The sequence below is a fragment of the Xiphophorus hellerii genome, chromosome 7 (genome assembly GCF_003331165.1).
Source record: "Xiphophorus hellerii strain 12219 chromosome 7, Xiphophorus_hellerii-4.1, whole genome shotgun sequence".
Classification (NCBI taxonomy): domain Eukaryota; kingdom Metazoa; phylum Chordata; class Actinopteri; order Cyprinodontiformes; family Poeciliidae; genus Xiphophorus; species Xiphophorus hellerii.
The window spans coordinates 1,401,406-1,426,257 of NC_045678.1; the positions used below are offsets into that span (position 1 = coordinate 1,401,406).

At 42.1% G+C, this 24,852-nt stretch overlaps 1 protein-coding gene across 2 annotated transcripts in view; it reads left to right on the plus strand.

Annotated features, from left to right (window-relative positions):
- LOC116722872 (contactin-associated protein-like 5) overlaps positions 1 to 24,852 on the plus strand; it is a 209,399-nt gene that overhangs the window by 72,626 nt on the left and 111,921 nt on the right. For both annotated transcript variants that reach the window (XM_032567239.1, XM_032567238.1), the window contains 4 exons: positions 11,932 to 12,079; positions 19,258 to 19,461; positions 21,361 to 21,545; positions 22,926 to 23,069. In XM_032567239.1, coding sequence (XP_032423130.1) covers positions 11,932 to 12,079; positions 19,258 to 19,461; positions 21,361 to 21,545; positions 22,926 to 23,069 — 681 coding nt within the window. The remainder of the gene's footprint in view (positions 1 to 11,931; positions 12,080 to 19,257; positions 19,462 to 21,360; positions 21,546 to 22,925; positions 23,070 to 24,852) is intronic.

Consider the following 24,852-nt stretch of genomic DNA (forward strand, 5'->3'; position numbering starts at 1 on the left):
AAAAGCAGCCAGGAAAGCAAACGGCAATAGCGTTGTCGGCATGCTGGAACAAGTATGCAGTGCCCTGGGAATCCCGAAAGAGCTGCGCACGGACAATGGGACTCATTTCCGTAATTCACAGGTTGACCAGTGGTGTCAGAAGCATGGAGTGATGCGAGTTTACTCGCCACCCTACACCCCACAAGCCAACGGAGTGGTGGAACGAGCCATTGGGTTAGTAAAAAGCTGGATAGCTAAAAATGCTAACACCAACAGTTGGAGCACCCAAGCGGTGGAAATAGGGCAGGCCCTGAACGACAGAAGCAGAGCCGAGAGGCCCGCCCCTGCGATGGAACTCAACCAACGGCCGTTCACCACGAAGGAAGTGGGGCGGGGCTCCAGCGACAAAAAGGAGAAGCTGACGCCCAGAGTGCCATTCCGAGAGGGACAGCGCGTGTGGGTCAAAGCAAGAGAGCAACCTGTACATGCAGCAGTAAAACCCAAGTTTGAGACAACGGACATCGTCAAGCAAGTACTGGATAGGAACACAGTATTGCTGGAGAGAAAAGGGATTCAAGGAGTCGAGCAGCTCAAACCAGTTCCTGACTAAAGCGAAACAGAAGCCGGTGAAATGGCCAGTGGATCATGTACCATTCCACCCTATCTCGGACTGGCCACCGTGAAAGGGGTGGTTGTAGTTAGAAGAACACCTTCAGGGATTTGGGCAGGACGAGCCCTGAAGAAATTGGATTGGGCTAAAAATGGAATCCTGTCAGAGGAGAGAGAACTGCTGGAATGGAAGAAAGCTAAAAGTGGCTGTCCGGTTTGTTTAGCAGACCACCATCTCCCCATTATCTGGGAAGGACCAGGCCGTGAGAAGCCAAGGCACCAGGGGGCTACCGCAGAGATGCTACAACATCTTCGCGTCTCCCCGGTCACGGTATTGAATAATACAATCTGTGGGAACTGCCGAGTGGGTTACCTGCCCCGGCTTAAGTTGGAAACCCAATGGGGGTGGCTCAAGGAAAAACCAAGAACTTGTTATTGCACGTGGGACGGAGATGAGCTACACCACTGTCCTGTGTGCAAGGAACAGCTGAGGAGCGGAGAGGTAACACTGACAGGCGAAGCTGAAGGGTGGCAAGTGACAAGGTTTTACAGCTCGCTGCGATATTACAGAACCTATGGGCAAGTGCAGTCGAACTATGGGAGCCCCATACCGATAATATTATCAGGACCTTCCGCCCCTCCGAACACTCCAGAAGAACTGGACCCATGGGTGTGGAATAGGGAAGAAGGGCCCCATGATGTCCTGTGGGATTCTGTTCAAGCCGCCTGGCCGTATGACGCTGCTAGAGCTTCCCTGTCATTTCCACCATTGAATGCCAACCACTCTCCTGTGGTCTTCCGGGTACATCGGCCTCATGCATACCAACCATCAGCTGAGGAGCTAAGTGCACTCCCAGATGACGCCCGAGAGCAAGCCGTTAACGGTGGGTGGACAGGCCCCTGGGAACTGACTACTTGGGCACATCTGATTTTGGAGGTCATCAATGACTGCACAATACCTATAGTAGATCTGCCGGATGCACCACGGGAAGATGGGGTGCGCAGCTCAGAAATGTATTACTACACCACTGAAGTGGACGGGTGGGGCAGCAACGCGATGAGACCAAAAGAGAAGTCTTGCCTGTACTGGGTGACAGCGGAATCCCAGTTTAGGGATGGAGTTTTGCAACACCCGGGAGGCGTGGCTCACAGGGCGGGTACGCCCTCTGATCCTAGCACCTCCTGTCACGTCCAGCTGTCAGTACGCATGATCACCGTCCCCTATAAAGGAATCTACTCAGTCGGAGCAGCCATCAAAGTGGTACCAGACGAGCAGCCCTACGCCACCGTGTCCAGTACGGAGCCGGAGCCTCCCAAGAAGAAATCCAAAACTCATGCCTGGCAGAAGCTCGCCTCAGCATTTCCATGGAGGAAGACAAACCAAGACTAACGGACAAACCGGACGGAGGAAAACGAGTCGTCAAGTCTGCAGGTCAGCAAAAAACCAAAAAGCGAAAGGGGAGAGAGTGCTTTGTGACTAAATTGTTCAAAGTGGGGGTTGGAGTCTCATCGGGACTATCAAACAGAGGCCCGTTTTTAAGACTCCCTACCACCTCCATTTTACTCGATATGCCAAGAGAAGATTTCACTGTTTCCAATCCGCTCACCGAAGCCTATTTTCTCAAGTATCTCATATATCTCCGACCCACCAATTTCCAAAACGTAAAACAGGTGGGGGAAAGTGAAGAATACACGACGCCCCCTTCCACGAAGCCACATTTATTCATCCCTACCGCACCGCCTGCTTGGCAAGGAAGAGGATCCGAAAACACGGTTAATTTTGCATCAATCTCACCTATGTGTCCAAGATCTTTACCATGGACTTTTAATACAGTGTATTTCAGGGTACGGGGGATCGAGTTACGGCTTAGGTGGGGTCCCCATTATCTTGAACCACTGCAAGGACTGTATTGTGAAATCACACTTAACAACATGGTCATTTGGACCACTTCACCAAGCATGGCGAAAACCATAATAAAGAGGGAGATAGATCCAGATTGTTATATATTTAATAACACCAGGCTTCCATTAAAATTGGAAATAGACAGGGTCTACCCCAATCCACCACACCAGAGGATTTATACTCCGTCATCCTGGGGGTACCGCACTAGACTAACTCTGCATGGACAATCATTGTACACCTACATCTCAGTGCCTGCCCCAATAGGGTACAAACACGAATCCTGGTATGACCAGGCGCTGAAGACCGGCACCGCCCAAGGCCCGTTTCCTCGGCCGGACTACTGGAGGGTGTTCCACTGGAAGTGGGTGTGGAGGGGGTTGGAGCCTGACTTACCCTACCCCTCTCCCATATTTACAGCCCTGCAGCAGAGAAGGGCCACCAGACGGGTTGGAAAGAACCCTGCCAACCAGGGCCACCTCAAGGCTTTGAGGAAAATCTGTGCAAAGCCTGATACATCGGACCCCAGAGAAGCACTAATCTGGCCAGGATGGATGCTATCGGCATGAAGCGCCGGCCTACAGACCCGGAGTTGCTGGATGTTACATCGGAATCAGACAGCTCTACTGACACTGACGACGACTCGGAAACCTCTAACGAACCTTTGCTACGGAAAACGACTACGATAACCGGAAAGTCCCTATGCCTGAAAGGGCTGCTAACGCTTCTTGCCCTGCTGTTCGCTGCTGCTGTTCTTGCTACTATCTTCTACTTCATCGGAGTTGGACCGTGGTATCTTACGCATACAAGAGTCACCTATGGACATTCCAAGTACGCTAACTTCAATTGTTGGAATGCAAGCACCACGGCTATTTTTGTGCCATGGGACAACGAAACTTCTGTCCAGAACCGAACCGGACTGTTCGCCAAAGACAACGGGAAGAAGTACGTCGAAAGCCGAGCCTTCAAATTGAACGACTCCACACTGGACGACCTTCTGAATCGCACCTGGGAGATCTACAATTACAATTTCCTCGAAACCGGAGCACTCTGCTGGATACGGGTTCTGCAATTTAAAGAACGTCGGACCGTCAGATGCAACTGGATTCACCCAGATGGAGGTATGCCACAATGGCATTGCAGCATGGCCTGTAGGTCGCTGCTGCTGTTGCCCAATCAAGGGTACTGGGATACAGAAGTAGTATACCCAGCCCCACACAGGTCCTCAGGCTGTCGAGCCTGGCTTCCCCGAGAGGAGTTTTGGGGAGATTTTCACCTGAATTGCAGGGTGGGTGACATCATCCCAACAGCACCAACGGGGAACTGGACCTTCCGGAATGCCTCCCGAGGTAATCTTCCAGTCAATGCAACGATTTCGCCTACATCAGCCAATTTAACTAACGTGACGGCTTTCCTGATCAAACAAGGACCTAGACGGTTTATGTATCAGACAGAGCAACAGCACTGTTATAAACACCACTTTAGTTGGTTAAATCCTTGCCTCTGGAACAAGTTTGTGAAATGTGCGGGACAAAATTATATAGTATCAGCCATAGAAGAGTACTGGGCTGATTTTTGGCACTCTACACGTCCACACCGTACAGAAATTGAACCCTGGCTGAACAACACGTTCCCGTGGACATACATAGCCAAAGACCAAACGTTCTTTATGGGAGACTTCCCAGAGGGGACCGTTCGTTCTCATACCGGATTAACGGATCTCTACATTGCCAACTTGCGTACGCAACGCCTTCCAACTCCTGATGACCTTCTGGGCGCTCCTAAAGACGACTTTGCTAAAATTGACAAGTGTGTCGCCAAAAGAATTTTTGAGAGCCTGAATGACACCTGTTGGAAGAAAACCCTCTCATCGCCACGGTGCGACCTCTGGCAGGTCGGCAACGCTTTGCACTCTACCTGGAGGTATAACTGCCCTGATCCTGATAAAGCTCCTACGGCCAAATGGGCCCTACGAGCCTGGTACGAGGATTACTATCGAAAATGGGACTACGAGTGGTGGGGACTCCAACAACATGAGTTTGAAGCCTGGGTAACACCATGCCTTACAGAATCACCAAACTATTGGGTCAAGTACCAGTACATTGCTACAGTCTACTCTAAGGAACGCATGATTTGGCCTGGGATTTTTTGGAGACCGGCCAGTTACGTCAGCCCAAGACCTTGGCGCATGACTTGTAAAAACAACACCAGACATGTCCTTGAATGTGTAATAGGTTTGGCCAGACGACCCTGCGGAGAACTCCGAGGTTGGGAAAGTTACTGCACAGACCATTATGCAGACGAGTATGACACTCACTCTTCTGAGGTTACTTGGCGAAAGTTCAATGGAACATGGCGAAGGGCAATAGTGAGCGGACGGACCTGCACCGATGCAATTCTAGGATATCATCTCCAGAAGCGCAAGAGTATACTTGGTCTTCCTGTTCCGTTCATCCCAGACTCCCTTATAGCCATCGCAGAAGGACATGCTTTCCGGAAAAGTCTGTGTGACGGCGACATAGGCTCAGGGTTTGACTGGGTAGGACCTAACCTTTTGTATTCCAATCTCTCCTGCTCAACCACTACAGAGAATTGGCAACAATGTGGAGAAGGCGCTGATCAACATGACTGTTACTGGTATGAGACTATGGGGGCAACATTGGTGGCCGCTATTTCTGAGGTTGCGGAAGAAGTTGCTCATGTGGTGGAAGAAGGCCTCAACATTGTTGAACAATGGTTGATGAGTGCTTTGAGTCTGCTGTGGCCATACCTCTTGGGCCTCCTGGGCGTCGCTGTGGCGTTGATCATCGGTAAAATCGTCCTGGAGGCGTGGCTAAAAGCACTGTGTCGTTGTAAAAAGAGGAACTACCAGCCCCTCCCCCCGAAGGAGGAGCCTACTTCTGCATAAGAGAGAGCTGCCGTGTGTCTGCGAGCCATTCAACCTTCACCGCAGCTGCCGAGAAGACCTGATCCAGAGCAACCATCATCGGACATCATGGAAACCAACTTTTCGACTAACTCTTCAACCAACTCGTCGGATCCTAACTCACTTTTTGCACCAATTCAAGTGAGTACCCTTGAGCATTTAGGGATTACCCTGGCCTGGGTAGTCTTCTGCCACACCGGTCCTTGGCCTAAGGGACATCCTATGAGGATCTTCGTCGCGCTCCAAGGATATGCCAAGCTGATCCTCCGTCCCATCGTTCTCCACAAATGGGGGTTGGCATCATCCCTTTTCGCTTGTTACTTGATGGGCCGTACTCGCATTAATTGGCGCAGGGGTGTTGTGGTCTGCCTATGGCTTATCACCGATACCACAGCCCTGATATTGGAATTGGTCCTTGGGGGCATACAAGCCACACGAACCGCCCCATTTAAGATCCTCACAGCTCTTCTAGAGGGGCTTTTCGCAGTATCCATCCTCGTCTACTTAGCGCGCCAGGCCTTGTCTATCAAGGGTCGGGGACGGCGCATTTGGATGCAAAAGTGGATAATTCTGGCTCTTTGGGCAACGGTTTGGGGGATCCTGGTGGTCCTCTACTGGCTCCGTGAGACCTCGGACCTAGCCATTGTTGTATGGCTGATGACCTACGCGGCAATATTCCATGATTCAGCACATGTCTATGATCGAGGTGAACCAGCTCCAGATCATGATATCCCGGCTCCTGTGATTAATTCTCCTTGGCTCGCAAAACAAGCCGGCACACGGGCTTAAACCAGCCTACTCTCTCAGCTTTCGCTTTTGCATTTTCGTCGTTGTAAGTAAATGTAGTTAATCAATAACCACTGATCATGAAGTTACCTGGGTTACTGTTTCTCCTCAGGCATCAACCTGCTGTGTGGGGTGTGGAATCACTGCAGAATCTTATGGATTCATTTGGGTTGCATCGTCTTCCCTCCGCTGGTGTCACAAATGCGTGAGCAGCAATTTTAGCAATGTAACGGCAATCCTCTGCGCCACAGGGCTGGAGGATTTGCCCTACATAGCGGATTACACATCTAGATCCCTGGAACGGGTGCACAAAATCGTGTGGACCTCTGCGTTTGGCCTAGACGACGACGACTTCACAGCATCTCCGTTGTATACGGGACTACGGCTGCCCGTGATTCATAAGTTATGGGAACACCAACTTACTCGGCAATGCCTCCCAACTCTACACCTGTTGGATGGCCGAATTGTGGCGGTGGGCGACTACCTTCCGCCTACACGTCCCGCGTCTCCGGATTTGTTTATCGACGTCGGATGCCAAGCCAGCAGTGCGACTAACGAGAGAGGCACCCAAACTGAGAACCTCAGTTCATCTCCCCAAGCATGCCAGCCTGAGGACATCCTTTCCCCTTCATCTCCATCACCAAGTGATATGGATTTCCAGGAGCTGCTGGCAGAGTTGGACGGCTACTGCAACAATCCATCAACGCTGCCAGACTTCGGCATGGACTTGCCTTCGCATCTGCAGCTTCCACTGGAACGTTCCACCCTTCCCGTCTCAGGTGAATCTACACTTGACAACGACTTAGGCGCAGAACACTGGCTTTCTCCGCCATCCAATCTGTCGGAGTATGAGGTTGTGGATTCCTGGACACCTTCATCGTCTCCAGTTACCTGCTATGAGCGGGACATCCTCACTACCGATTGTGGTGATGGACTTGATCTCTTTTGACTTTGGACTTTGTGGTTTCTGCGAAGCACCGTCCGATCTCAAGGAGGGGGTGTCAAGAAAACTGGCATAGGGTGTGAGATCCTTCCGGGTGCATGCAGAAAAGGTGCATAGAGGCCTGAGAGAAAATAAGTAATCTTGTAGTTTGATTAAAAGTTAATTAAGTTGAATATGAATGAATATAATTAGTAAACTGACTACCAATAATCACATAATAACCTTCTGAAATGTACTTTTTCTGTAATGATTTAACTTGATTTCTGTAATGATTTAACTATGAAACGATTATGGTTGATGAATTATAATAAGTGAGAGATGTGATTAATTATTAACTGAGGATCAAACTTGTGATAGTTCCAATGGGTTTAATACAGGTTAAATGTGTTTAATGATTGTAAAAAATGGAAAAGTGAGTTAGAAAAAGAGAGGAATACAGCACAGTCCTGAAACAGGAAATGTCGCAAGCAGTTCTGAACAGATGGCCAGGGCGCACAGGATGGTTGGTGTGTTGAGTTTGGCTGAAGCAACGGAGAAAGGAGAAGCACGGGACTTTCCACTATGGTCAGCAAAAACAGGTTGAGAAATGTGGGGGCTTTTTCATGAGAGACAGCAGATGTGAAGCAAGTCACGTAGACCCAACCTCCCCATACACACACATGGTGGAGAGATGCTTAAAAAGGGGCTGAAAAGAGGAACCAGTTGTTCTCAGTCCGGCGGCGCAGAAGGAGAGACAACTTGCAGAAGCAGCTACGGACCGCACTTCAGAACCACCGGGAAGCTCGGACTTCACACCGCCAAGAAAGGACTGGGTCCCATTGCCCCATCTCTGGTTCTTATTCGACCGTTGGTCTCGTCTCAACCCAGCAACAATTTCAAATTCTGCAACAAGACTTGGAGGAAGGACAAAGGTCCCTCAGGGATAAAGAACTGGGTTATGCAAAAGGATTCGGACCCGTTCTGCTTTGTTTCCTTTCTAAGGAGGATTTTTCCATACAAGGCAAAGACCTCAACCAAGGCTGCTAGAAATTCCTGTTGCCAAAAGATCCTCCATCTTCTGGGTATGAGTTGAATCTGCTCCTTGAAATTCCATTTCAGAATGTGCGACTTATCTCTTAGGGAAAGAAGACAGGGTAGTAGGATTGTACATGTAAATTTTATTACACTGTTTTTGAATCATATACGATTGATTATTGATTTGTATGTCGCATATCCCTGCTTAAGCTTGCTTAATAAATTTATACTATAAAATTCTAATGAGGTTGGTGGACATTGGAATTAATAGAGTCATTTAATCTTTGTCCAGTTCTTTTAATTGAGGTAAAACTAATGTACATGATTCCAGTGAATAGGAGGCTTCATAATTTCCTTTGGTGAGAGTAAATAATGACCCTGGGACTTACCTCTAAGTCACTAAACATAATCTAGCCGGTTCCAAGTGCAAGTTATGATTTAGAAAGTGGGCTACCGTTAACAGAAGTGGTTATTGGAATTATGCAGCTGCGAGGGCTACTCAGCTGATTGTTTTTTAACTGTAAAGGGTCATAACTTCTGGATTGGAGGTAGTTAGAGCTAGACGAATCACTTTCGCCACCAGTTTAAATAGATTATCTCTTATAGAGTACTTTTAGGGTAATACCCAGGTCTCAGAGATTTTCCGGACCTGTTAGACGGAGAACTGGTCAGTAGGCAGCCCTGGGGAGTAGTGAGAAGTGGGCGGGGCTGACTATTGCAGGATAACCTTCACCCCCAAAAAATATTTCGGCCCCATAAAAGAATTTCAGCCCCCCAAAATATTTTTTTACTATTTTACTAATTAAAAATAAATTTGGATTTTTTTCAAAGAATTAAAAAAATTTTAATAACTTAATTTTTTTTATTTTAAATTTAGTTTGTTTTTTGTCGTTTTGAATCCACAAAGTACTTTTTTGGGGGCCAGAATAAACTATTGCACAAATTACATACCTGCAAATCAGTGTGACTTCTGCTGATGTCTTTGGGAGACCAGTTCAGAGAGGCATGGCTTCACCTTGGCAAGTGCATCTTCAGAGCAAAGTCTGTTCATTTTCTTCTTTTTTTGCTCGACATATTTAGTATGGATTAAAATATTAAGAAAGAAACCATGCGACGTACAACTACGACAGCCAGTGACACTGCGTGCTCTAAATTCCCTGCAGCACTGATTGGCCGAGCAATGTAACATGATCCTCTGCAGCAAGTGATGGCCAAGCAGGGCGTGTCATCACGACTTTACACAAGTGTGTCTTTACCTCCGTGGCAGAGGCTCCGCCGAACCCCTGAGACCAACTCATCGAACCCCTGGGGTTCGATCGAACCCAGGTTAAGAACCACTGCCCTAAATTAATAAACATTTCACATTTATTTCAGTTTCTCGCCATCATTGGCCTTCCTAATCCCCGATATCCTAAAGAGAAAGGCGTAAAAAGAAAATGTCCCCCCCAGTATTTGCAGTTAAACACCAGCAGCGCCTGGTTAGTAGGAGGCAATCCAAGGCTGAGATCCTTTTTAAAGCTCTGCTCTGATGGAGCATCATCATTACTGAATTAAACAAAGTGGATGTCACTACCAGTTCCTGCTATCCTACTGCACTGCTCAGGCAGTTCTTCTGTTGTATTGTAATACCCTTTGCTGTACAAATATGGTCCTAACTGGACAAGTAAGAAAGAATTTCTGAGATTGAAAAAAATATATATTTATATCAATTTCAGTTCAAAAATACCTTTTTGATTCCAAAACCCTAAAACCCTACTCTTTAGATTCAAGGGTGATTTTCAGTTTCAGATGTTTTTTTTTAGTTTAGTTTACATTTTTTTGTTTCTTTTGAACAAACTTTATGGCCCCAATTTAGCTTCATGTACTTTTTCTTCCAGGACAAAATACACACCACTAGAAAAGACTGAGAGACATGGTCCCTCAGTGTTTTGACAACGTTGAAGAAACAACCACCACTGTCCAACGTCTGGACTGAATTTCATCACCCTTGTCAATCTCCACTGGACGACACAGGAGGCTCATCCTGATAAATATAGTTATTAAGCTCTGGTGTCCTGCATGTCTGTGAGTCCTGAATAACTGGTTCATTAGAAGGTCTCTACAGAGATAGGCAATTCAGCCATTTGAATCACCTGTGAAGGAGTAAGAATACATGTAAAACCTTCAGGTTTACTCCATATTTTCTCCATCCTTGTGCTGTATGGTCATATCACACCCAGTGGTCCAGAGATGCCAAACTCCAGCCCTCCTGGGCCAGCGCCCAGCAACTTCTACACGTGTCTCTGTTTCAACACAACTAAATCAAATAATTAGATCATTAGCATTACTCTGTAGAATTTGACTACATGCTGAGGAGGCATTGCAGCCAATTGATTCAATGGGGCTGGGGTTGGTAAGTCCTCACACAGAAAATCAGCCTCATCCTTTTCCTGCCTCACAAAATTTCACTCATGAATTATTGCTAAGAATGCATCTTTTCCTTCAACTTTTTATTTTACTTATCCTTATGGATGAATATTTGATCTGAAAATACTTCGTTTTCAATTTTAGTGGTTTAATGCAAACTTTTAAATACCTAACAGCAGTTAAATGAAATTAATGCTGGAACTGCAGCTGAGTGTAGCATCCAGAGCAGACTGTTTTCATCGAAACACTGATGTGGAGTTTCCAGCCTTCACACTGAACATCTTAACACGCTCTTTGGCCTGGTTCATTTCCTTCAGAAGCATTCCACAGCAGAGCTGAGGTAATGCACACACATTAACCACATAAGTAAAGCCCAGTGGCATTAGTTAATCCCTCCTGTGCTGATGTGACTTATAGCGCATGTTGTAATAATGCCAGCTCTTCCTGTTTTAAGACTCTGCCACCAGGCTCCACTCAGCCCATGGCTCAAAATGGTGAAAGCAGTGGCATAAATCAGCGACAGCACTCTGCTGCTGCGTTGATTATCCAGTAAGAAGCTGGGTCCTGCTCCATTTAATGATGCCTCTGTTCCACAGCGCTCCACAAGCGTCTCACGGTCATTCCAGTTCCTTCCCGTTGTGTTCTTGTTGCCAAAAGCAAGCTGAATGATTTTTCCTGTCTGACTGTGTTGAACTATTCTATAAAAGCCTGAAGCCTCTCTGTCAAAGATCTATCATCTTGGTTCTTTCTTGTGCTTATTGATTTGATATGTCACCTGCCCAGAAATCGGTTATGGTGGAGCTAGTAATCAGTCATTTTAGAGGAGAGGCTGTTTGTCTCCGTTTTAGCCTCCATCTTTCACTGTGTTTCACTGTTTATGTCCTCTGGCGTTATCTGGTGAAGACTGGAAGTCAGCGAGGGGTGGAAAAAAGCAAAAAAAGAATGACATCTCATAGTTGTACTCAGAGGTCTTTGCTTTTAGCTCTGCAGGGAGAAAAACACAATATGAGAGCCCTTATTTTGCCTCAGGCTGCCTCAGTGGTCATTTCTCCTCCACCTCTCATGGTGCTGTTAGAACGAATGTTCTCACATTTCTTCAGCACACCATCATTTTTATCACTTTACATCAAATAGTTTATTCAAGAAGCAGAATCAGACATTGGCCTTGCCTTGGTCCTGTCATAATTATGTTTTATTTTTTGTTTTGGCTGGAGAAAGATTTAAATTTTCATGCTGCTTTTGTTTAGGATGCTCAGGAGATATACATTTCTTCACCCTTCTGAGACTTTCACTGCGCTCACCAGATCTAAGTAGACCATTGGTGGCTTGTTCTCTGTTAATTCTACTCTATCTTCCCTCTTCCTGCAGAGGTTTGATGGGAATGTGAATTCAGAGACGGTTGTCCAGAACAAGCTGTCCCACCCGGTGAAGACACGTTTCCTGCGTTTTGTCCCTCTTGACTGGAACCCCAGCGGGTGGATGGGCCTGAGAGTGGAGGTGTTTGGATGTTCCTACAGTGAGTACCCAACACCCCGTGGCTTGGCCTGTTCTCTGAAAGCACTCAGCACTGTGGAGCGTCCACTCCTGCTTAGATCATTTACCAGTGATGGCTTGTAATGAACATTTTCTCACCTCTTGCTTTTAAAAAGGCTTGATTCTGTAGAAAAGGAGATTTTTATTTTATTTCACTAAGGCTCACCACATCAACCGCAGGCAAGTACTTTAACATTTTTAAAGTGACTACCCAGATAGCACAATAGGAGTGAAACAACATTGAAACAATGTCAGGCAGAAATATTGAATCTACCTTGAATCTACGTTGAAATTGAAATGAAATTGAAAGTGATCGGTAACTTACATATTGAATCAACGTTAGGGTTTCAATCATAGCTGATGGTTGAGTCAATGTTGATTCAACCATCATCTGATTGTGGATCTACAGTACATGCACATTTGGGTTGATTTATATTGAATGAAAGCTAATTTATCAATGTTGATTCATGTACATTTTTTGGTCTGAAAGGTCTACATCATAACATACCATTAAAAGTTTCATCACTGGTATTAAACACACAATTTTATTGGCAGATGAGTATTATCTAGTTCATAATTAACTTAAATTAACATATTTCCAGAAATGTGTTTACACAAGCTTAAAAAAGACAGCATGGCATTAATATAACATTTTATTTAAGAAAACAGGGATAGATCTGTAAACATATTTGACTGGTTTTTGACTATCAGAAGTCTATTGTATGTGGAAGAACAGCATCAGTGAGGTTAAGCCTTGTACTGTATGAACCAGGGAAACAGTATGTGTTGGGGTAACCCAAGTTTGACTCTAGTTGGCATCACTTTGGTTCCTTGCGATGCCTTCCTCCCATTCTATAATGAAGCCACTTCTTGACAGTTTTGATGCAGTACTCTACAATCAACTTTGGGTCAAACTGCTGAGCAGCAGCTGAAAAACACAAAAATAAGAGAGAGGAAGGCAGTGGTTAGAAAGATGATAAACATTAGAAAAGTTCTGAAAGACATTGAAATATTAAACAATGTACTGGTTATAGGTCTGAGAACAAACACGGACCGTATGGTTCCCCATTTACACTCACAGGTAAATTAATAAGGTTACGCTAATGAATATTCATGAATATTTATCTTAATATTAGTTAATATATACAATTACATTTACCTATCAAGCTGCAGCATAGTGTAACATTTATGGTGCTGAATGTTAAAGTGAGGGAATCAATATTCAAAGTAAAGGACTTTTTATCAGAAGACCCAAAGATAAAACTCAGGGAGGATCAGGGTTGATTTAACTCACAGACAGAAAAATAGTGCATTAGGTGATTTTCATTGTAGTTGGAAAAATGATTGACAATATGTACAGGATAAACTTCCATCAAATAACTGGTTCAATCTTCCATTAACCACAAACATTTCCAAATAAGTTGATGATTAAAAACTATGTGTTCCTCTGCAACCCTCGACAGGACCATTTCTTAAATATCAGTGTGGGGTATGAAAATATTGAACCCTGGGTGTATTGGAAACTGTTTGTTGCAGGATTTTATTTAACTACATTTATACCTGATATGCCCATTTACTTGATTTTCTATGTTTATGCTAATCACCATGTTTAGGCATTTAATATTCTCACTTCCTTCTTTCTAGTTCCTCACTCGCTTCTTCCTCATTTTGCAAGTTGATTTTATAAATATTCTCCTGTAACAGTGGACTTATTTTTTCCTGTCTGCTCCTGGGTCTGATTTCATAACAATTTATGCCATCATTATACTCCTCTGAGAATATTTTCAGATGGAAAAAAATATATATACTCAAACTAAAACAGCAAATATGGGTTTATAGGGTATTAAGTTCACTGCTAGTTTTTCAATATTTTTGAAAACTGAGAGCAGAACAGGAATAAACATACCATGCATTCTAATAAAATACAGTCATTTCACTCTTGTAAAACACAACTGCAAAAGAGTCAAAATAAAAATAACAGTGTCTTAGTATTAGTAAGACTGCGCATTAGTGATTCCCTAATCCGTGATGTTGAATCAAAAATGAAATCTAACCTGCTGTACATTTAGAATTTTTTTCTAAATAAATGAGGTTCTTCGAACCTCATTTATTTTTAGTTAAAACACTAAGCAGGTCTTCGCTAAGGTGTAGATTCAGGTTCAGATTCAGGCTCTGCATCAGAATACAGTCATATTCAGCAGATGTCCTTTATTAACCAGTTGATAAACATGTATATTGCTGCCTGGTTTGCCCCTTAATGCACTCAACACTCACTGCAGATTTGTGTTTAAAGTGCAGATGTTGCTATGAAGAAAAACTGCCTTTGTTTAACAAGGAAGCACATTTCTCATAAATAATTTAACTACAACTCATGGCCTTAAAAAAGGGGTCACCTTAACCCAATACTTCCTGTCTTTGACAGTTTTTTTAAAAGGTGATGGAGAAATCTGAAGATCATCTATCATTTTGAAGGATTACAATTCACACTCTTTACCACTTATAGACATACAGACATTTTCAACTTTATGCCACTTCGGGTCACAGACCAGTGCAGCTGAACCACTGGTTCACATTCAGCTGAATCTAGAATATAGCCTCTGCAGCAATCCCGGGTGAGACATTTGATTATGCACAAGTGGATGCACAGTTCAGGTCCATGAAGGACCAGGAGGAAGTTGTGGGCCTGTGCGCTCAGACCACAGCAGGTGAATCTTTCCCAATGGGAGTTTAATCTCAGTGTTTGTGTGCTGTTACTGAGGCCACAGTCAGTGTTTCTCTCACTGCAGAGAAAAACGTTTCATGTGTTCATTCAGTTGGATAGCAGAATGTGGACTTGTTTGAACTGAATGGTAATTAAAATGAATCAAATTTAAATATCACAGAATATGTCAGTTTTATTTTAAAATTTGATGGATAAAAACGGCCATATGACTGGATTTTTTTTTTTACTTCTTCAGTCAAATTAGTAAACAATAAAGTCTAGCTTAACCTCTGCCTTATACATAAGTATTACACTTCTGTCACACAGTTTCCTATCTTTCCATAGTGAAAATCTAAAAAGCATTTTTTCATCGGTGTAATCCAGGAATGAGGGATTTTATTTAGCACATTGAGTCTTATACAAATACTTAAATATTTAAGTATATGTACCTCTGTTGAGGCATTCATATAATTAGTCTGTGTACAATGAGAACAATTTGGTGAAAGTCACTGCTATACGCTTCATCATGACTAGGTATATTACTTTCAGTGTTTCTGTTTTGTTTAATTTGTGTTTCCAAATTAAAGGAATAACTGACTGTAGGGATGATATTTTAATGCCTCTTAAATAGTCAGATTATTATTTATATTGATTTGCTTTTTAATATTATTTATTTTGTGTGTGGTCAGATTATTATTATCAGAATTAATCAGGCAGTAAGGGAGGTCTTTATTTTCTCTTTCCTTTTTCAGCCTCTTGCCTCAAGTGGGTAAATATTTTGGACAGTAAAACTTGACATTATGTAACGTTATCATTGGGTCATTGCTGTGATGCTTCCATAGTGATGGCGTGGGAGTGCTGCAGTGCTGATGTTGGCGCATCTGGTGGTCAAAGACATCATATTTTCTCAAAGCAATGAAATTTGAAAGCTGTTGTGCAATCATGTGACAGAGGAATTACGTATAGATGTTTTGACTGATGTAACATTTTGCAAAAACATTTAATTGATAACTATATGAAATTATGCTATCACATTCTTTAATACTGCTCTTCCTGTCTGGTGAACATCTCCATCAACCTTTTCTTGGGAAAAATAACTCACTTTGTGACGTTCGGTTTGAACCTTTTCATGCGTACACACAGTAAAACTGCTGCAGATGTAAACAGTAAGATCCTTCTGTGATCTCTTTAATGTCTCTTTATCATATCTTCACATGCTTTCACACTGTGTTGTGCATACCTGATGTGTTAAAGACATAAAAGCCACAAATGGAAGTTTCACACACTTGCGACCCTCAGTGAGTTGATGAATGTAATTTGAAACTGTTACACACTCCAGAGGTGCCACACAGGAAGTAGAAGCAGCAACACAGTACAGTAGCAGCGGTGTGCTGCTCCTGGAAGCAAATATGCAAATTGCTGCTTTTCTTGTGCACCAGCCTGTCTCCTGACTCATGCCCAGACAGAACACTGAACTCTGAAAGCAATCTATGCATGTGTTTATAAGTGCTCGGCATGCTGGTTCCATGTCTTTCCCTTCGTACTTTGCTTTATACAACTGCTTTTAAATGGAAAAAGTTACTGTAATTCTTTGAATATGATGGGTAAGACTCATTTGTCATAATGTTTGTTTTATGTTGGTAAAGAATTCACTAAGATAACCCTCAACCTCTGACTGTAATGAAGTAAAAAGCGGTCTTCTGTGGCTGTGGACATTGATAAAGGGCAAGCGTACTTCCATTTATATTCTGAGCAGTTCTCAATAAGACATTTAATGGGGATTTACTGGCACACCTCTCCCACGCATTGTGAGGCGGCACTAACTAGATGAGCCAGAGAATTACTGCGCTGTGGAACAGTGTCAGAACACACCACAGTGAGCAGTTTTATGATAGCCAAGCGCCACATGGTACGGCACAGCATCGTTGAGGCAGACGGTTACTCTCTTGAGTGCAATTTTGTCTGCGTTTCTTTCAGGCTGCTGTTCCAAGCTTAGTTTTTCTCTGTTTTAACCTTACTATGAGAGGATGGCATGTCCTGTGGTTCATAAAGACAATAAACCAAGTTCAAGTTTGATAAGCTGCTGCCCTCTTGTTAGACTTCACTTCAATACATCTATCTGCTTCCACACTCAAACCTGTCACAATTTTCTCACTCAGTGTTTTTCTCCAAAAACATCACCTTGTGCATCACTCCTACTCAATGGAAAGGTGAAACAAAAACTAGGATTGTTCATATTTTTACAGTTGAGGGATTTTAAGTGATAGAAAAACATTTCATACAAAAAACACCAGCACAGTTATGTGTATGAGAAATGATAGACCTGTGCAGACTCTGCAATTAACTGGTGTACTATGACTTATGAAAGCTGAAAAATGGTATAAATAATTAACTATAGTTTCTTTCCATGAGTAATATAAAAGCCCTGGAATTTAAATGGAGTCAGAGAACCTGCTGCAGAAAGGAGCCTCATCCAATGCATTTTACAGTTAGGCCTGGTCCTGCCTAAAGTATTCATACCTTTTGAACTTTACATGAGAGTACATGGAAGTTGAGTGGAAGAAAAATAATTCATTCCATTCTTTTACAACTGAAAATTTAAAGGTTGTGGTGTTCACATGTTTTCAGCTCCTCCTACTCTGATGCCCCTAGGTGAAATCAATGGAAACCAACTGCTTTTTGAATCCCTTATTTAAGAAACAGAGACCACTCAACGTGTCTCAACGTATCTTTTATGTCACGGTTTCAGAGAACAAACAGTTGTGATTGCTGAGATAAAAAATAATCTGCCTTATCGACTTAAAAGAAATAAGGGAACTATTTTTAAAACAGCAATTAAACATCTTCAAATTTGTAAGACACACGTATTAATTGAGTTACACCTTAAATACGCTTAAATTTATAGTTTTGCCCCAAATTATTTAAAACAAATGGTGCAAAACAAATACACATACCTGTCAGAAAAAAATAATGTGAAATGTTGGTGTTGGTTTGCTCTTTCTTTGTTGTTAAGTAATGTCATAAGTAGCTAACTGCAGTATTAATGTGAGAGTGAATAAATATACTTTTCGTACCAATTTGCTCTTTAGTGAACATTGTTTAACATTGTGAAGACCAATGAAGACAATGGAAAATGTTTATTAATATGGTAATTGAAACCAGAGTTCTTATATTTGCATTTTTCTGCTGTGTTTGGCATATGAATTCAGTGAGGGATTATGGGTAAGATTTATGTTCATTGTTAATCATTTCAGTGAATTGTTTAGTGATGTTCTTTTAGTGATTACTCTGTTCCTGTTAGTCTAGTTTATGTGTTCATTAAGTGTTAGTTTGTGTTAAAGCATCCAGCAGAGTAACTAGAAGTGAGAGAGGTAGTCATCAGGAACACGGTGGGTTTCACTCCATTAGGTTTTTGAAAATGTAGCCTGAAAAATGCTATCTGATGGTTGATTCCTGGGTTGTAACAAGGGCTTCGCTTTCCCTCTGTAGCTGTGATGTGCTACAATGCCTTACCATAGAATGGTAATAAGTGTTTATTCCATGAAACAAAACTGTTGCAACCAGAATTTCTTTAACTATACTGTGTGGAAATTGTTGAAAATCTAAGACTACTACTGCTAATTTGATTGAAACAAGTTAAGTAAAGCAAAATTCAGAGATTGCCTCTAACTTAAGTCAGCTAAATTTGAGTGACAAGGTAGGGAGACATAACTCCAAACTTCGGTCACTGCAGAACTTCAATCCATAAAAGCGGCATGTTGTACATTTTTTAAAAGGTTTTATTGGCTCTAGTGGCCTTTATTTGATAGTGAATTGACAGGAATGTGGGTAATGAGAGAAGGGGAAGACATGCTGCAAAGGTCGCCAGGCCTGGAATCGAACCTGAGACAGCTGCGTCGAGGACTACGGCCTCTATACATGGCTTGTTACTTAACCTTCAGGCCTGGGTACCTGAAGGTGGAAGAATCTCTTTGGACTGCTCTGCGCTGAACCCCACAAATGTGGCTTGTATAGAAAAGTGGCAAAAAAACCCCCAAAAACTGTTCTTTCTGAAAGAAAATAATAAGAACTTCTGTTTGCATTTTGCAACAAACCATGAAGGGAGCACAGCAAAACGGTGAAAACAAGTCAGATGAGAATAAACAGTGAACTGCAAAGCTAGCAGGTAGTGATTGCTTGTTAACTTGAGTTTTTGTGTGCATCCAAATGTAGATATGCCACAAAAGTTGTTTCACAGAGCAAACAGCATCTCTCTGCTCTGATGCATACATTAAAAGAAAAAACATGTCTATATTTACCTAATTATGTACATTGCAGCCAAAGCATAGTAATTCAGAGATGTATAAACATTTCTGATTTGTAGTCCTGGTTGTAGAATACTCCAGTTTTGTTCTAACCTTAACACTTTGCTTCTAGTTAACAGAGCACACCCCTTCATACTGGTTCTGATTTTTCCACAGAATCGTATGTGGCTGATTTTGATGGCAGAAGCTCTCTGCTGTATCGGTTCAACCAGAAGTCCATGTCAACAGTGAAGGATGTTATTTCTCTGCGCTTTAAAAGCCACCAGGCTGAGGGGGTCTTACTGCATGGAGAGGGACAGAGAGGAGACTACATCACACTGGAGCTGCACCGAGGAAGACTGGACTTCTATCTCAACTTAGGTGAGCTACGCCTTCTTGATATCGCCCCTGAAAATCACTTGTTTTCTTTCCTTTTTGAGTCCTTGTGGTGATTGTGGGAATCATTCCCTGAGATTGAGCTAGAGATTAGAAGTGATTGAGAGGATATGAGAACTTTATTTTCCAGGATGCCTCGGTGATTGAGTTGATGCTTTTTTCCAGCTTTTACTCAACATATAGAAGACCTAAAATATTCATTCAAACTGTTTAATCTAAAGATAGGAATGCAGAGATAAATTGTATTTTATTTTTCTTAAAATCTTCCAAAGGATTAAGAAAATAAAACTGTATAACAGCAAAGGTCTGTTTAGTTGAATAACTCTCAAACACTATATAAGTCCCCCCTTGAAAAATTGCATGTATTGTAAATTTAAATGTTCAACATTTCTTGCCAGTGACAACTTCTCACTGATTTCATAAAGTGAAACTCAATTTTTCAGATAATGAAAACCTCAAATTCAGTGTCTCAGAAAATTTTATTTTGCCAAAAAGCCAAAGGCACCAATAGTTGGTTCAATGAACATGGTGTTACTGTACTTGATTGGCCAGCAGCCTGGCCTGACCTTTAACCCCATAGAGAATATGTGGATTCTCAAGAGAAAGATGAGAGACAGTGAAGACAGCCATCACAGCAACCTGGGCTTTAATTACACCTCAGCAGAACCACAGAATAATTTCCTCCATGCCACGACGCATTGCAGTAATTCATGCAAAAGGAGCCCCAACCAAGTATTGAGTGCAGAGAAATGAATTGACTTTCCAGAAGTTTGACATTACTGATTAAAATTTCATGTCTTTATTACCTTATGTGATAATCTGGATGAAATATAGCCTCTGATAACACTGAGCAAAACAAAAAGAACAAGAAAAACAGTTGTAGCTTTAGCAGGTTCAGATTGAATTAAAAGTAACCATCAGTTAGTATGAATTGGTCTATACAACATTATTCAATTCATATAGGTATGCAATAAAGTCCAAAATTATTCATACACCTGGCAAACAACAATCAAGCTTCTTTCTGATGAGAAATAGGACTGGCATCTGTCCAAGATAATATAACAAAAATCTAATATTATTGTTCATTTACATTCTATAAAATATTTATTTACATCCTAATAAATGTAAATAAATGGTGCTGACAGTTACTCAGTAAAAGTAAATGTCTTCATTTGCATTACAGTAGTTAGAAGCCTTGTTGTGTGAGCTGGGCAGCTTTTCACATGTTTCCATCAGAGTTTAAAATGTTCAGCTGGTAATGAACTCCTATTCTTTGAGGTTAGAATGCCTTCCTGCCATCACCATAATCTTTAGTTTATGGGGTGGATTTGTTGAACAATGAGAAAGATATGGTAGTACAAAACTGATGAAAAATTCAGATTAAAAAATTAATGAGAGATCCTGTTGAGTACAATGTGGAGATTTGGATCAGATTCCCTTTAGATAATTTGGCAGCCATACTGCAAGGTAAATATGATTTATTGTGTAGAATACATGAAATACAGTGTACATACTTTACTACATTACATTTACTGTACATTTTATATTGAGTATAGCTAGTTAATAGTACATAGAACTAAATGGACTGTGTATAAGTTTAACTCTTTAAATTGTATTGAGTATAACATGCTGGGTAATCAGGATTTAAGAAGCATTCACTCCCTCCTGCAGCTTTTGGATTGATCGCAGTGCATGATCTTAATTATGTAGATTGAATGACAGGGTTTCTTTATTGCATTAATAGAATGGTTTATGATATGTTTGCTGATCTTTTCTCCTATGTTTAACAGCTGTTGCTTAACTTTGAGAGGAATTCTGCATAAGTTGAAGCTGCTTTCCCACCAGACCCACTGAGCTCCTGCTGCTGTCGTCCTTTTTGTGCAGATGATAGCAGGTCAAGGTTCAGCAGCCGCCGTGTTCCAGTTACTGTGGGCAGCCTGCTGGATGACCAGCACTGGCACTCTGCTCACATCGAGCGCTTTAACAGGCAGGTCAACCTCACTGTAGACGCCCACACACAGCACTTCCAAACCAAAGGGGAAGGACAGTCTCTGGAGGTGGACTATGAGGTGAGTTCTCAGCCAGATTGAATAACCTGACGAAAAGATGGAACAGCTGTGTAAATATTTCTCCACAGAGGCGCAGACGACCTTATCATGAACACAGACTGATGAGCAGCATTAGGGTGAGCCTTGCAGCATTGGAGCAAACAAAGTGTGCTCTGTGGAACTGCTGGAAGCACTCCTTTAAATATAAAATTAGAAAAAAGACATTTTGTTGTTATCGAACAATACTGCAAGCCTCCAAAGACTTTCCCATTGTATTTCGACCTTGTAAACAGAAGCACTTTTGTTGCAGAGCTTGAAGTCGCTTTCTGTCTCTGTCATCTCTGCACCCGTAGTCTGTCAGTACAGGCTGCACATCTGTGTTGGAAACAACAAACGCTAACCTTCAGACTATCGGTTACAGTCACCGTGTAGAGTGAGATCTGAAGACAAAAACAACAGCAAGATTTCAAAGTTTACCATGTCAAAGTAAAGAGTGTGAACAACAGCTTGATCAGAGAATAAACAGGAACATTAGTGCTGTCAAACCCATTGAAAAACTCCAGGCAACTATGGAAAAAAAATTCATACAAAAGAAATGGTGCAATAATTCTGTTCAGTAACACAATCACTTATTAATAACAAGCAAACTGTGAAGAATGACTTTGAAACAGGCCTTCTGCAACTTTCAGAAAATTACATTTCATCCTCTTTGGGCTTTGTTCCCCTCAAGATAATTAAAATTGGAATGTAAGACCTTAACTAATAATGACAGATAACTTCCATAATAAACTTAACTGCTTAATGGTAGAAGAAAGCTAAACATACAGTAGATTTGTGCAATTATTTTGGTGATTTTACAACTCTGACAAATGATCAAAGTTCTTTGTTGTGCACATTTCTTTTTAATAAAGTTGACCATTTTTCTGGTTGACCTGAACTGGTCTGCTCCCAGTCTGCCGTTCACACAAATAAATTCCACTGAGGAAACGAGGCCGTGGCACTAGTGGGACAAACAGAGGGGTTTCTTTCACCGCTCTAGCTCAGAGATGTGGGATCATACCCAATGTGTGAAAGTATGTATTCTGTCTGTGGCTTGACTCAGCTGATGCACACTGAACCATGAAATCAGGCTCAGAGCAGCACACCTTCAGATGCTGTGGTGAGAGGTGATGTTTTCTCACATCACCTCTCACTTGCTGAATAACTGGCTCAGTTGTTAAAGCACAACCTGTTAAGAATGTGTGTGTTCAGCATTCAGGTTACACTCATGTCACCTGAACATCACACACACTGTGGAGCAGAAAGAGTTTCATTTCAGCTCATTTTTGTTCTAAAAGTGGCGCATGTGAGCAGCTTAGTTTGTTCTTGTTATGTAATCAATCTGCTGTTCTCCATCCTCAGCTGAGCTTTGGAGGAATTCCTCTGCCTGGGAAACCGGGCACCTTCCTCAGGAAGAACTTCCATGGCTGCATAGAGAACCTCTACTATAACGGAATCAACATCATAGACCTGGCTAAGAGACACAAGCCACAGATACACAGTGTGGTGAGCTACACTTTAGTTTTCTTATGTGTTACACTATCATAAATAATGATCAATTCCTCTCTTTGAAGAGTTTTCCCGTTTTGAAGTCTTGTAGTAGAACTCAAGATCTGTAGCTAAAATCAGACCAATTTATGGAGCTGTTTTTGACTTTGTTGATGATCAGATATCAGTCCCTAGGTAAGTTCTTTATAAATAATGTTTTTAAGCTCACTGTCAAATTTTATATCTGATTGCTGCTTCTCTTCAAAGAACTTATAAATGCTTTTAAAATGTCAGAAATATGAAATATCACTTTGCCATGTAAAGCTTATCTTGCAGCGCAGTTTTCAAGGATGGAAAACTGATGGTATGATATGAGAGAGAGAGAGAGAGGACAAGAAAGAGAAAGATATAGAGAGAGCGAATGAGCTCATGTGTAGGCGAGAGGCAGAGAGTGGGCGGTTTTACTGGAGGAAAAAAAAAATCTGTTAACGATTTATTTTGGTAATCATATATACAGTAGCTCTCCAGTATAATTCCACAGGATGATGTTTCACGGCCACAGAACGGAGTCAGTTCTGAACGAACGTTTAGAGATGAACCCAAAGAGAAGTGGTGAATATTTACATGCACTGGCAAAAGATAATGATTATTATTTTTAGTTCATACCCTCACTTGGTGTAGGGGATATAAAAAAAATATATAAGGAAATGATCTTCAGTCGCAGCTTGTGACACAGGTAACATTTTACTACATGAGATGATAGTAGACTTATGCCATTTAGGTTAGGAGCAAACATGACAGAAACACAGCCCAAAATCTAGAGTAAGGCAAGTTGAGGCTTTTAATGTAGCACTATTCAAAAGACAATCCAAAGTGATTTAGAGGCCAGTAGAAAACATTATAAATGTATCTGTTTTCTATTATGAAGCCAGTAAGTATTTAACTGGTTATGTGATCCATTTTTCTGGTGCTGGTCAGAACTCTGGCAGCAGCACAGACTACATCAGCAGTGCTTCATAAAAGTCCTTTAGTTGGGCGTGCGGTGGTGGCGGAGGGGTTAGCGCAACCCACATTCAGGCAAAAACGTAGCCTCGACACGGCTGTCGCGGGTTCGACTCCCGGACCCGACGACGTTTACCGCATGTCTTCCCCCTGTTCTTTCCCCTTTCCTGACAGACTACTTTGAAAAAAAGGGACACTAGAGCCCACAAAAAGACCCCTTGCGGGGCGATAAAAAAAAGAAAAATAAATAAATAAAAGTCCTTTAGTCAACCAATGGAAAAAAAAGGATAAACCTTAGAGGAATAGTAAAGAGAGGACTCAATAAACTCACAGATTTACAAGCTGAAAAAAATCTCACTTTAATGAAGTACATTTGAAACTCGAATGCCACTGAACATTTCCAAGCTCAGTATCCTATTATTGAAGTTTTAAATACACTCTTAGCTCACACTCTGTTAACTCTACGTTACACCTCCAGAATGGTTTGTAAACAGATATTAAAATGCAGTCAGACAAAAAATAAAAAAAATAAAAAAAGAAACGGTTTTATATCTGTTGGACCTAAGAATCAACATGACATTTTAATGCCTCAAACATCAATAATCCTTTAGACGGCATGAATCCTCCCACAGCTTCTGCTGTATCACTATTTATGATACTCATTCCTGAGTGTTTCTGAAGAACGCTGCCGGTGAGGAGTTTAATAGTCTCACTAAATTACAACTACCAGCACAAGCTACCGTCTTCTGATGAAGCACATTACCAATGCTGACTAAAGCAATGTCTGCATTTTAACAGA